The 13253-nt window shown below is 46.5% G+C and overlaps 1 protein-coding gene across 1 annotated transcript in view; it reads right to left on the bottom strand.

The window, feature by feature from the left end:
- NOTCH2 (notch receptor 2) overlaps positions 1-13253 on the bottom strand; it is an 82458-nt gene that overhangs the window by 9741 nt on the left and 59464 nt on the right. The window contains exons 19-29 of the mRNA XM_064427485.1: positions 11847-12000; positions 10733-10917; positions 9803-9935; positions 7012-7257; positions 4978-5090; positions 3917-4446; positions 2835-3182; positions 2463-2605; positions 1472-1682; positions 754-850; positions 82-250 (exon numbers count right to left, since the gene is read on the bottom strand). Of these exons, the coding sequence (XP_064283555.1) occupies positions 82-250; positions 754-850; positions 1472-1682; positions 2463-2605; positions 2835-3182; positions 3917-4446; positions 4978-5090; positions 7012-7257; positions 9803-9935; positions 10733-10917; positions 11847-12000 (2329 nt within the window). The remainder of the gene's footprint in view (positions 1-81; positions 251-753; positions 851-1471; positions 1683-2462; positions 2606-2834; positions 3183-3916; positions 4447-4977; positions 5091-7011; positions 7258-9802; positions 9936-10732; positions 10918-11846; positions 12001-13253) is intronic.

The raw sequence follows: 13253 nt of genomic DNA, 5'->3' as shown, positions 1-13253 counted from the left end.
CATTTAATTTGTGACACTAGCAGCCCCAGCCATGGGACACAGGGCGGGCTGGCAGGACACACAGACACTCCAAGTACTGACCTGGCCCTCTGACGTTGACATCCAGAACATCCACTTCTTGATCTGCCTGAGGGGGTGTGAGGGCCAGCGAGGTGCTGCCACAGACGTCTGCTGCCTCCAGGTGCTGCTGTGTCCACTGGCGCTGGTCGATCTGCTCGTCCCCTTCTGGCAGCAAGGCCTGGTCCTCAGCCTGAGCACAGCACACAAGCAGCTGCTTCAAAACACCCAGCAAGTGGCCAAAGACACTCAAAAGTTCTTGGGGTGTTCTTAGTTTTGGTGGGGTTTCTCAGGGTTTGGGTGGGGATTTTTGTTGTTGTTTGGTTTTTTGTTTGCTGTCTTGTTGTTTTAGGGGGGGTTGTTTTCTTTTAAGCTAATGGTGGTCTACATTTACTTCTGCTTGGCATTCTCAGCTTTCATACTCTCACCATACTTTGTCAGGCCTGAACTGCAAGACATGACATTAACCTTCTTGTCCCTTTTGCTGCTGTAGGGGGGGACAGCAGAAGGTACTGACTTTCTCTGCTTTCTCCACCAGCCTGTGGTGGCAGTGTTAACCTGAGGATTTGCTCCTCAGATACAATTGATAAAATATTACCAATCCCTAGGCCAAGGAAGGTTTTGAGCAAGGGAAGGCGATGCAGATGCTTGTGTCACCAGCAGTTTCAGATGTGTTTAAGTCTTGGAGCCCCTTACCTTAGCTCTCTTTGGCTGAGGTCCACCATCACCTGCCCAGTGCTCGGTCGTCCCAGGGTCGGCCAGGTTACCCTCTGGTATCTGGACTGACAGATTTCTGACAAACAAGGAGAAGATATCAGCCTTTGCAGCCTGAGCAGGTGCTACTGATGCTACTTACACTACCCTGCAGAGACTAACAAAGGAGTGCTTCTAAGTTTGGTAGCTTGCAAACAGAGGAACCAAGAAATCACAAATTTCAGGCAGTCAACAGTGGCATTAAATGCAGTTAGATCTGTAAAATAGCTTAATTCAGTGGAAAGCCAAAACTTCATAAAACTTTTGAAACTTGCCATTACTTCTGAGTCACATTTTTGATGCACTGAGCTAGAGATATCAGAAGTTCGTTGTCATCTATCAACCTAAAAATGTCTCACCTATTCCAGGAGAAAATTAGGCAAACAGTGCCTGGCTGCTGATCTATACTGCTCAGTGTCAGAAAACCAAACAAAGCCAGGAGATCAGATTCCTTGCTAGCATTTTATACATTATAGTTAATTAAAATTCTTCTGTCCAAACCAGATGTTTTCAAATTTAGAGGAATAGCCTAAGAAATTCTAGTTAAAAGGAAGCTTTCTCTAAGGAGTTAAGTGCCTTTGATGAAACATATTTCAGCCACATTCTCAAAATCCTCAAGCCACTAGTAAACAGAGTGCCAGTGGTCTAAATGCAAACTCACTTGAGTCCAACGGCGTCCTCCCCCACGGGCTCTCTGCGTTTGTGGTTGCTGGGATCCCGGCGCAGGATGAAGCCCTCTGGGAGCCACAGGGAGCCGTGCTTGCGCTTGCGCTTGGCCATCATCACCCCCAGGAGGAGGATCAGCAGGATGATCAGAGCTGCCACAGCAAGCAGGTAAAGCAGCTGGGTCTTTGGTGGTAACAAGGGCTCACCTAAAATTTCCAGATAAAACACAGTATGATTAACAAAGTGGAGACAACAATCCTCAACCTAGAGACTCTCTTTCCTCAGCACAGTCCTTCCCACAGGGAGCATATTGTCTCTACAGAGTTTAGGCCCCACTGAAACTGCTGTAAGCACATATCACTTCTTTTTAACTTCCTTTAGTCTGGTTTCTCAAAGTATTTTTCAGAGTACATGGCTGCTGAACCAAAGATCTTGCTCCTTCCTCCAGCCATGCTCACTCGGCACAGAGAGAGCTGATCTACATGAAGATACAAGCACAACCCAACTAGGAAAAGCAATAATGCCAGCCTAGAACAAGTCTGCAGCTGAGCCTCAGACTGAGGGAGACAGAGCAGAAATCAAAGAGATTACATATTGCTGGAGGAGAAAACATCTAGTAGACTGGACTAAGGAATGCCTCTCAGCCTTTCTGTCTAAAACAGCACCGTTTCCATTGAATTCATGGCTTAAAGCACATGAATGGTTTTAGTGTGGAGATCACCACTGCCGTGCTGTAGCATGAGAGATTACTGATTCTACAAGTATTAAAATGACTGGGCTCTAAATTAAATGTCCTGCCTTACTAGCCAGACATCCCCTCTGTGTACTTTGCACAAACATACCCCTATAACTGGGGACAAACAAGTTACCTCCCAGAAACCATACTGAACAGCAAGAGGATGATGATCAATAATCTGAGTATTTTGCAAGCCCAGGTTTGATAACTGCCCCCCTCAATAATCAATTTTTCCTCTCCAATTACTCACTTTGGACAGACACAAAAGGATAGGGCAGCATGCCCTTGATGGCCTGAGCAGCTAAGAGAGCTGCAGCAGCTTCTGTGTTGTGAAAGCATTGCTCCGAGTCCTCTGCACACTGGCGGTTGTCGATCTCCAGGAACACCTTGGTGCTGCAGAGACACAGTAAGAGGGCACAGCAGTCAGTGGCAGAAACCTATGCCAAATCAGTAGGTTAAACTGCAGCAGCATTCTACGTTAATCTTCCCACCCCAACGCTGAACCGGGCAGCTGCAATAGCGTTGCATTTTCCCATTTAAAAAACAGCCTACAGCCCTAGAAAGTCTAGAAACACAGCTACAAGCACAACAAGGCCGGAGTGAGACAGAGGGATCCACTCACCCAATGACCTCCTGCTCCAGCTCTCTGTGCTTGCGAACCACCACGAGCGACCGCCGGCTCCGCGCTGCCGATTTCTCCCCGTAGTAGGGGAACACCATGGGGTTTCCCTGGGAGTCCAGCTTAATCCTCAGATTGGTGTGCAGGAGCGTCCCCAGGGTGCGCAGGAAGCTGCGGACATCCTCCAGCAGCTCGTCAGGGGGCATCAGGACCACGATGATCAGGGTGCCCTCTGCCAGCTTCTCGGCCTTGTCGCCGGCACAGTCCAGGCCGTCCCAGCCGCACTCCTCGCTGTTGCAGCCCTGGTCGCAGCGCCCGTCCGCGTAGTGATCCGCACAGTACTTGTCATACCTGCAGCAGGGAGAGGCTCACGGGCAGCACACGGCACTGACGTGCTCTGCACAGCACATCTGTGCTTTAGGGGCCTGGGTTTTACACTCTTCAGCATCGTTTGAGGTGAAATGACACTCATAATCAGGGTAGCAGGAGAAGAAATACCACCCAGCTTATCCTGTAAGCTTGCAGCCTGAGAGGGTGAACATAGGAAGCACAGCACCCCCAAGAACCAGTTATTTAATTCTGGTAACAGTATGAGAGAACTGCTTATTCTGTTTACTAAGATATCTAACACCTCCTACCTCACTGAGGGAGAATCCTCACTACAAATGTAGCATTTGTCAAAAACAACTGAAGAGAAAGCGCCACTACAAAGAAGCTAGAAAACATGTTCAGAGGTAGCAAACACAGTTGGGATTAAAATACAGGTATTGCTCGTATGGAACAAAATTCAGGCTAGCAGGCAGCACACTTAAAACCTAGTACAAGGCAAAATGCCTCCTATTTACATTTCCAGGGAAAGCAGGGCACATCCATCAAGCAGGTTAACGCATTAGCATTGTTCAGGTTATCAACTTAGTGCACAGTACACAAATTCGAAAAATAGACGAGAAGTACACAAAGCAGCAGAAACTGCTGGATGCCAAGCTTTCAGCAAGGACAGCAAGAGAAACAATGGGAGAGAAGGGAGCAGCAGGCAGGAGCTATGTTAGTCACACAGAGAAAATGTTCTCAGCATTGAGCCTTACTTGCATGTCCTGCTATTTTGCTGACACTCAAAGTTGTCAAACAGGCACTCGGGCGTGTTGCAGAACTCGTCACACTGTCCATTGAAAAGCATCCAGCAGGGCAGGGAGGAGGAGCAGTTGGCCCAAGGATCCTCCACAGTCAGGGAGCAGTCGCCTCCATCCCACTGGCACGCATGGGTGTTACAGTCTTCATCACAATAGCCATCCCTGGCTTTTTCTGCACACTGGGAATCCAGGCATCGTCGGGGCTCCGGGCTGAAAGTCACAGGCTGCTCACAGTGGCTGCCCTGGGTGTGAACAGGGCACTGGCAGTAATAGTAGGGAGGCTGAGAATGAGGGTGGCAGCTGCCCCCATTCTGGCAGGGGGCACTGGCACAGCCTGGGTGTGTCTGGCATTCCTCTCCCACAGACAGCTTGGGGCAATAGCATCGTGGACCAGAAGACGTTTGGATGCACTGCTCCCCCTTCTTGCATTTCACTTGTCCACAGGTACTGTGGCTGTTGAACTCGCATTTTGCTCCAGAATAACCCTGTGGGGTGGAAAAAAGGGAAAACAATCAGTGTCACAAACCTATTCTTCAGCACTCTGAGGGCTGGAGGCAAGGCGTCATGTGCAAATCCTTTCCCCCCTGTAACTTCTCTAGCCTCACTGCAGGAGCCATGACTTTCTGGACTTAACCTCATGGATAAACTATGAAATCACAAGGCTCTGTTACATTTTGAAAACAGCCTAGAAGAGCCACAAACAAGTGGAAACTTGCAGCAAGCACAGAAAACACAGAACTGCAAAAAAAAAGTTAATTTAAATGAGCTAATGTAATTTAATGGTGGATTTAAGACAAAAAAGCCAGCTGTGATACTTGAAGACCATACTTGTTTGGGATAGCAACAGGCAGCATCACTCTCCTGGGGCAGCTGGAAGCCCTGGGTTTCCCTGCTGAGCAGACAAACTGAGGGATGTGGGTAAAGAGCGTCCAATGCTCACCTGCGGTAAGCAGTGAGAGCCTGGCAGAGGCCTGTGGAGCTGGGGCAGGCAGGGCAGCGTGGGCAGGGGTGCTTACCGGGGGGCACTGGCAGATGAAGCCGTCGGGCATGTTGCTGGCCACAGCGCAGGTGCCGCCGTTCTGGCACGGCTTGCGGGGACACACGTCGATGACACTCTCACAGTGACGGCCTGGCACGGAGCACGGCGAGAGAGAGCAGAGAAACGGGTGTGTGATCATCCACAAACCATCACCACACAAAACACTCCTGCCATAACCAGCGAGCTGAGCGCTCTTTCAGGAGGGAGCATCCCTTTGGATAAGGTGTGGTCTCCACGTGGCTGCCTAAGCAGTGGAGAGGGAGGCACAGCCCCAGAATCTACAAGGTGCATTTGGAGACAGCTGACCATGCCTGCCTCCTCAAAAACACACACAACACAGCACAGAGTGTGCTGCTGTCATCCCCAAGTCAGCCAGGCACAGAGGGTGAAAGTGATGTACCACACCAGTTGGGGGGTTCCTAAGACTTCTTTACTTTTGGGAGCTGCTCAGTGAGTCCAATGGCAACTCACACTGTAACATGAATGGACAACCCTCAGGACCAGACGTACCCCAAGTGAACAGGAGAACCAAGCAGAGTCTCCTCAGACTGATCAGCCAGACAGAGATCCTACTGCACTGACCAGCTTTGCAGCACTCCCAGAGTCAAGCTGACACCAAACCTCTAAAAGTTGGGCATGATTTAAACATGACTTGGACCCCCTAGGAAAACATTAATCAAAGTCTCCAGACATGTGCAGCCAAGACTTTGCAGACAGGGCAGGATGGCCCACAGAGTTCTGGCATCCCACCAGTCACAGACCACAGCAAAGCCACCCCATTCCCTCCCAGGCAGAAGGGTCAGTGGGGAATGTGCAGAAGACAGACAGCTAGAGGAAGAAGCATGCTCCCCCTTTGTGCCTAACATTTCCAGACAGACTTCATGTCTGAGACACAGCAGCTCTCCCTGCTCCTCCTGGGGTGCAGCAGGCCTGCACTTCCCACAGCACAAGATCCAGCAACCCTTCCATGAGGGTCAGAAGCCACATGAGGCATAATTCATAAAAGCAACCTTAACAGACAGGCTTAAAATAAACTCATCTGGTGGCCTGCACCAGTGTCCCACCAGCTCCACTTCCCTCATACATCACTCTTTCAGGAACTTCTTTTGGCAGGATATGTAATGCATTCAAAAGCTATTACATTAATTCTTTGAACATATATCTTTGTGGTTTCTTCGCATCTGAAACCCACAAATTTAGTGGAAAATCATTGCATCTTTAAATTTTAAGAAAAAAGAGTAAAAACTGCTGGTAAAGCATGCAGGAAAGGTGACTGGTAAGCAGAAAAAGTGAAAGGTTTTAATGGAGGAAAACTGAATGCATAAGAAATTTAACTGACGTGGAAAATGGAAAGCTGAAAGTTAAGACACATCTGGAGACTATTAGACCAAACTTAAGCCCAGTGGGAGGCAGAAAGCAGAATAGCAGCAATACTAACAAAGAGGAGGTCTAGAGAGAGTGAGACATAAGTCTGCACAGTATGAAATTCTTGCAAAGTTGTGATTCAAAGCTGGATTGTGGAAGGATCACCAAGCTCGGAATGTACAGCCTGTCTATGTATAGAATACTCCATCCTGACCACATCACCAATGCAAGGAGGAAAGGCAGTGAGGAGTAGAAAAGGAGGCCAAAAGCTAATTATGATACCACGACATTGATTTATAGAGAAAATGCACATGGCTGCTTTGCAAAAGGAGAAGTCACAAATAAGCTGACACATGAACTGTTACACTTTCAATATTAGAAATGTGAAATTACAAAGGCGAGAAAGGTACCACAAGGAAAGAGAAGTCCTGGAAGCCAAGTGTCTCAGGAGATTCCTTCATCTGAGACTGCTCTGGAAGCCAAATTTCTTAGACGAAAGACCAGTTTAAAAATTGAAACATATTGTAGGGAAACAATCAGAAATCGTGAAGAGAAGTGGGTAGATAACAGCACTGCCAGGAAGGGATAGAACCACCATTTCTCACGAGATTGCCATGACATCAGAAGCACATTTATGACTACTCACCAGTGAAAGCACTTCGGCAGATGCACCTGTAATCATTTGTCAGCTGGACACAGTCCAGGCTCCCTCGGGGGTTGCAGGGGTTGGAGAGGCACTCGTTGATGTCGCCCTCGCAGCGCTCTCCCGCGAAGCCCTGGGGGCAGAGGCAGCTGTAGCCCCCGATCTGGTCGATGCACTGCCCCCCGTTGAAGCAGCGCGGAGCGCCCGACTCCGACACGCAGTCATCCACGTTCTCCTCACAGAGGCGGCCTGCAGGAAAGAGGGACAGCTTGGGGACACAGTGCTGGGGCTGCCTTTCCTTGAGCTTTCATATCTTCCAGATTCTGTACTGCATTAGTTTATAACTCTGAATTTCATATAAAGTGTTAGCAAGGTCTCTCCACAGCTCAGTCACACAAACCAATCCTTTTCCAGCCCCAGAACCAAGGACACCGCTGCAGCCTCAGGCCCAAAAAGTGCAAACAACAGGGAATGGAGGAGGGCAGACTGGGAGGGTGGGACTGCATCACCCGAGCTGTAACTAGACAATGAAACCCAATATGGAAATGGACCAAAACTTATAAAAGTGTGAGAACTCGTGACCCAGGGTCCATCTTGGGTGTAGCCCTGGCTTGTACTGCCCAAGGTGCATCCTGTGAAGGCCTTTTAATAAATCCCTCCTTTATTCCTTTAGCTCTGCCCAGCCTCTGTTCCAGGGAGCCTCTTCAGGCATCACTTACACTGCTCATCAAGTTTTAAGGCCATGTCACACACAGTCCCTGAAATAAGCAGGTAAAGATCCTAGTTTAACACATTCCACACTCTCTGCAGCCAGCCAGCTTCAGAGCAGTACATGTGTTTTACATCCAGGCTGTCCTCAGTGCTAGGCTGTCCTGGTATTTGGCAGCTTTCATACTTGACTTAATTTAAGGGCATAATTAAAAACACAAAACCAAACCAAGCCCAAAAAGGATGCACTTGATTTAGCCCAGAGACTGAGCAGAGCCTGGGAGCCCCATGCTGGCCTTGACAGGCCACAAGCTGCCACCAGGCTACCCTGGAACTGGGCAAAGAGCACTAAAACAAGCAACAGCACATCAACAAAAAAAGCAGCTGTGATAAAACACTGATTCCTCCAGTCTGCCTTCTGGGGACTTACAGCAAACCCCCACCAACAGCCAGGGAGGGCAATTTCTTCTCCTCCCTGTGGGATTTCCTTTCAAGGGACAAGGTCTGGTGCTGGTTCTGCTTTCACTGCACAAGGGCAGAGAGGGGAGGCTGAGCAAGTTTATTGCTGTTGCTCTACCCAGGGCAAATAAAATCCTTCACCTAAATATGGTGGATGCTTATACTGGCATCAGTAAAGTACTAATTACAAACTGGGCCAGGGACAAAAGCTAAGTTTTACTATTCTAAATAACTGTATCAAGTCTCCTTCAACTCCTTTCATTAAAAAAAAAACAAAAACAAAAAAAAACCAAACCAACCCCCCCCCCCAAAAAAAAAAAAAAAACCCCAAAAATCAACAAAACTGTCCCATCCAGAAAGTAATTAATCTCAACAAAGAAAGACTGAAGGATTAAAAGCAGTACACTCAGAATCTCTCAAGAGGATGGTGGGGGATTTAGTGGAATACAGAAATTCTGGCAATGCAGGTACTGATACCTAAATACACTCTTGGATGTAGAGATCTGAAAAGCAGGTTTGTTTCTGCTTTTGTTTTATTGCAATTTTTTGCCTTATTTTTTAATAATTGAAGAATAATATTAAGATCAATACAGGAAGAATTGGCAGAGCGATGATTTACAATGAAATAAACCCTTATTCAGAGAGAAGAGATGTGCTGAGAGCCACACTGAAGTGGATGAACTGGTGATATGCATGGGCAAGAGGCAAATATATTATTTTATAATTGTACTTAAATTTGCTTTATGAAACAAGAATTTAGTTCTATCTGACATCTGAAGATTTTGCCAACACTGAGGTGACACACTTCAGAGAGAAAAAGTTCAGAGCAATTCAAAATTTTTAACTGACTTGGGAAATAAGCTCAAAAAAGAACATAAAATGAGAAAGCATTTACTGATGGGTTAAAATATTAAATTCTGAATATTTTCAAAGATAGAAGCCAGGTTCATAGGCAATATATAAAAGGGAAGGCTATGTTTTAAGAAACCTGACAAACAGGCTGTGGAATCATGCTTACTGAAAACTACTGACATAAACTGTGGACTACTTTTTTTTCCTGTTGTTTTTTTTTTCTTTTTCAACTTTTTTCCCCTGAAGGAGCTTTTAATAAAAGAGCTCAAATATACTGAAATAGTTTAGGGTAGCCTAGAGTAGCTCAGCTTCTTTTCCACAAAAGACTCCAGAACAGAGGACAATGAAGGGCAAAAATTTAAGCAAGTGGAACATTGGAAGTTATGCAAGAACTAAGAAAGCTTCCTACTTATTTCATAGCATCTTAGCCAAAAAGAAACCTTGGATTTACTGTATCAAAACAGATAGGTTTGGGAGAGACCTTAACAGCAATCTCATGCATCCACATTGCCAAAGATGGCTCACACATTCCCAAGGGACACTGCCATGACCTATTCCTTTAAAAGAAAAAAAATTAAAAGGGAGGGAAAAAACCAGCATTTATTTTTAAAGAGAAAATATGCATCCCAAGAGACCCAGTGTACTTTGGGAACATTCTTCAAAGAACAGAATGCATTCCCTTTAAACTGTGTCTCGTGAAACCAGCAGAGACGAAAATTCCCCCTTAACATTCACTTAAGTTAAGTAACATTCACTTAATTGCTGAGCTTCCTACCCCGAGTTCCTGGCGGGCAGGAGCACTTGAAGTGATTGACCAGGTCGATGCAGGTGCCCCCGTTCTGGCAGGGCTGGAACTGGCACTCATCCACCTCGTACTCGCAGTTGACACCCTGGTATCCAGCCACACACTGCCAGCACAGGAAAAAGGGTCAATGGTGTTAGCAGACATCTCAGAAAGGCTAACACTGACACAAGAGCCCTCAGTGGGGCAGATGAGGACTGCAAGTGATTGCAAGGGCTGCACAGCCAGCAGCTTAGCACACAGCTCCCCATGTGACACGTAACAGGGCACTGCAAATTTGAATTCAAGTGATTAGATTGCTGCCAAACACAGCAGATCAAATCCTGATACCCTCCAGCACCGAAACTGGCTTAGTAGTTTTGGCTTAAGGTTTACATAAAACTCATCCTTTCCCTCTGGACATGGGCTTCCAAGGTGTTCTACCATTCCAAAAAGCTTAGGGAGGTTGATATACAACAATATCATGGCCTACACTGCTCTCTGCATCAGCATTAGGAAACAGAAAGCAGTGGAAAGCATTTCACACCCCGGGAGGCAAGGGATACTTTGCCCATCCAACAGGGAAAATACAATATTCCTTTAATAGATTTTACAAATATTTTAATATAAACCACACCTCAGGCAAAAAGCCTTTCCAGATAAGAACCCCCTCTCCAATGACACAAAGAGTTCAAATCTCATCAACCACAGCTCCTTCCAACCACACCTCTTAATTCATTCTTAAAAACCTCTCAGGAGCACTGTTTTTACTACAGCCAAATTAAAAACTCCTTTCAGGTGCAGGCTGCTTTTATCCCCTATTTGAGGGCACTTTACCACTTGCAGGTGTTTCTGATTTCTCCTGATGCCTTTGTTTCAGCGTGCCCTAAGCACTCGCCCCGTTCCCAGCACACCCCAGCTCACCTGGCACTGGTACCCGCCCAGGTGGTCCCGGCAGGTGGCCCCGTTCTGGCAGGGGCTGGAGTCACACTCGTCCAGCTGCACCTCGCAGTAGCTGCCCGTGTAGCCCACCTGGCACTGGCAGTGGTGGCTGTTCCCTACGTTGAGGCAGTGACCAGAGTTCTGGCACAGCTGGTCCACAGGGACTCCTGAAGCAGAGTTAAATCAAGTGAGCAAACACATTTGCTGCCAGTGCTGGCGGCTCAGACAGGAATGGATATGGGTAGGCCCAACAAATTGAACAGTTGCAACTTTAAAACTGAAGAGTTACTCCTTAAATTACAGTGGATGAGAACCGAAACAGGTTTACAAATGAAGTCACTGCTCTGTCCTCTTTGGATCGTTGGATTCAACACTGGCATGAAGTATTTGTACTGCTGTGTTACTTTAGCACTGGCTGGTGAATACATACCTGAAGTACTACTGCTGCTCTACAAAGGTTCAGTGTTTGTACCCAGAATGTCCCCAAAAAGTATGGGAGCTTGACACCTTTCTCCTTCGACACTGAATCTGCTTGTCTGGATCTCCTGGACAAAAGTGGCCTGACAGTGTCCATCTGCCTGGGCTACAAGCCATGTTGCCAGACAAAATTCACTTAAAAGCCAAATCTTATAAGTATACATCATCTGAAGTAGAAAATTATTACTTTGAGGGGCCATGGTATAACCTATAAGGCTGAATAGTTTACTCAGTAATCAGTATTCTCTGCAAAAATACTTATCATTAGTTCCAAGATGCCTTTCTTGTAGAAGGGCATGGCCTTAACCCCTAGCCTGCCTGGGTATTAGCAGAAACCTGGTGTTTAGCATGAAGAGCTGATGTATTTTCCAAAAAGGCAGTCGATGTAAAACAGTACTACTGAAACTGAGACCCCATGAAATACTTAATTTTTCCTTTCTGCTATTTCTGTGATGGGGAGAACCAAGGAAGCCTTGACTCCCAAACACAACGCTGCAGAGAGTATTTTCACTTGAGAAGTGACCACCCAGAGGCAAAGCTCTGCGGGCTGTGCACCAGTGCAGGGGGACAGGAGCTGCCTAGGTCCAGAGATGCTGAAGCACAGAGGATGCTGATTTACCTCTCTGTGAAGCTGCCACCTGGCACGAGACGTTGGGCACGTCGCAGTAGGCGCCGGTCCAGCCGGGCGGGCACACGCAGCGCGTCTGGGCCAGAGTCTGCACACACGTGCCCTTGTTCTTACAGGGAGACTTGCTGCACAGGTCCACCAGAGACTGCAGGGCAAACAACCCACGTGAAACACGGCAAATGCAGGAGAACAAGCTCAAGATGCAAGGAAAGGGAGCTCTGCAACACAGGTTCCCCATGGCACTGGAAAAAGCAGGACAGTCCTTCCCAAGCTAAGCCAGGTACTATACTGACAGTCTCACGTGCCTGGGAAAGTGCAAGTGAATACAGGAATAAACCCCAGATGGCAGCATTATTTCAAAATCCTCACACCTCACCATGATCCAACCATGAAGTTGGATCTTTTACTGGCTCAGCTTGGGAAAATAGGGTTTTATCTCAGCTCCATGGTAGCAGGAGGTGTCCAGCTACTCTCCCTAACTCCCCCCATCTTCACTGCTTTCTGAGCATGACAGATGTGTTCCACATTTTGGTCCATACTTTTCCTTTCTATCATTAGCTCACCATACCTCCTTTTGGCCCCACTTGCTGCACTGTGGTTTCTCTGCCCTTTTGTGTCTTCCAAGATTCAACTGAAACCCCACAACAGTTTTATGAACTGAAGATGTAGCAAAGCATATTGCTTTTCTTGATTTCTCATATAGAAACAAAGAGTCTTAAATTCAGTAAATCATCATATGAAAGTGAAGACCAAAAATAACTGTCTGATGTAATATAAACCGGCCACTAACCATAATTCCCTTTTTAAGCATTTCATCTTCAAATTGATACAGCTATTTGATTGATTTCAAGATGACTTGAGGAAGGGTGAGGTTTTTAAAGTGAGTAGCACCAAATTTTGGCTGAAAAATGCAATTTCAATTGAAGAAAGTTCTGCTTTTCAGATGCAAACTGTCTCCTCACAAAGATTAAAGTAAAAAAAAAAAGAAATCTGTGCTTTCACAGGCAACCAAAAGGAAACTTGGAATTAAGTTTTATCACATGTAGTTGAGCGTGAAGAAGAAAAAACACCGAGCCTCTTGCTTGTGCATTTGTAATGAGTAGCTGACTGTTTTACATGCAAATTCTAAAACTTATGAATCATTGTCTGATTTTGTCCTGCTTATTTAGCTTTGCTAATTAGGTCAAGCCAGTTTACCACTAAGACAAGAACTACAGTGTAGCTGTAATCTATAAATCTCCCCAGTACAGCTTTGAGTAGTACTTATCTAAATTTAGAAAGTTCTGGTTCCTTGTATAAAATGGGTAATACATTACAATCAAGCTTCTCTGAACATAAAGCAGACCTTCTGAGAATCCACAGCATTTAATTTGAGGAAAGGAACATTAATCCTTTTCT

The sequence above is a fragment of the Passer domesticus genome, chromosome 7 (assembly GCF_036417665.1).
Source record: "Passer domesticus isolate bPasDom1 chromosome 7, bPasDom1.hap1, whole genome shotgun sequence".
NCBI lineage: Eukaryota > Metazoa > Chordata > Aves > Passeriformes > Passeridae > Passer > Passer domesticus.
This window is presented reverse-complemented; position numbering and strand designations above follow the sequence as displayed.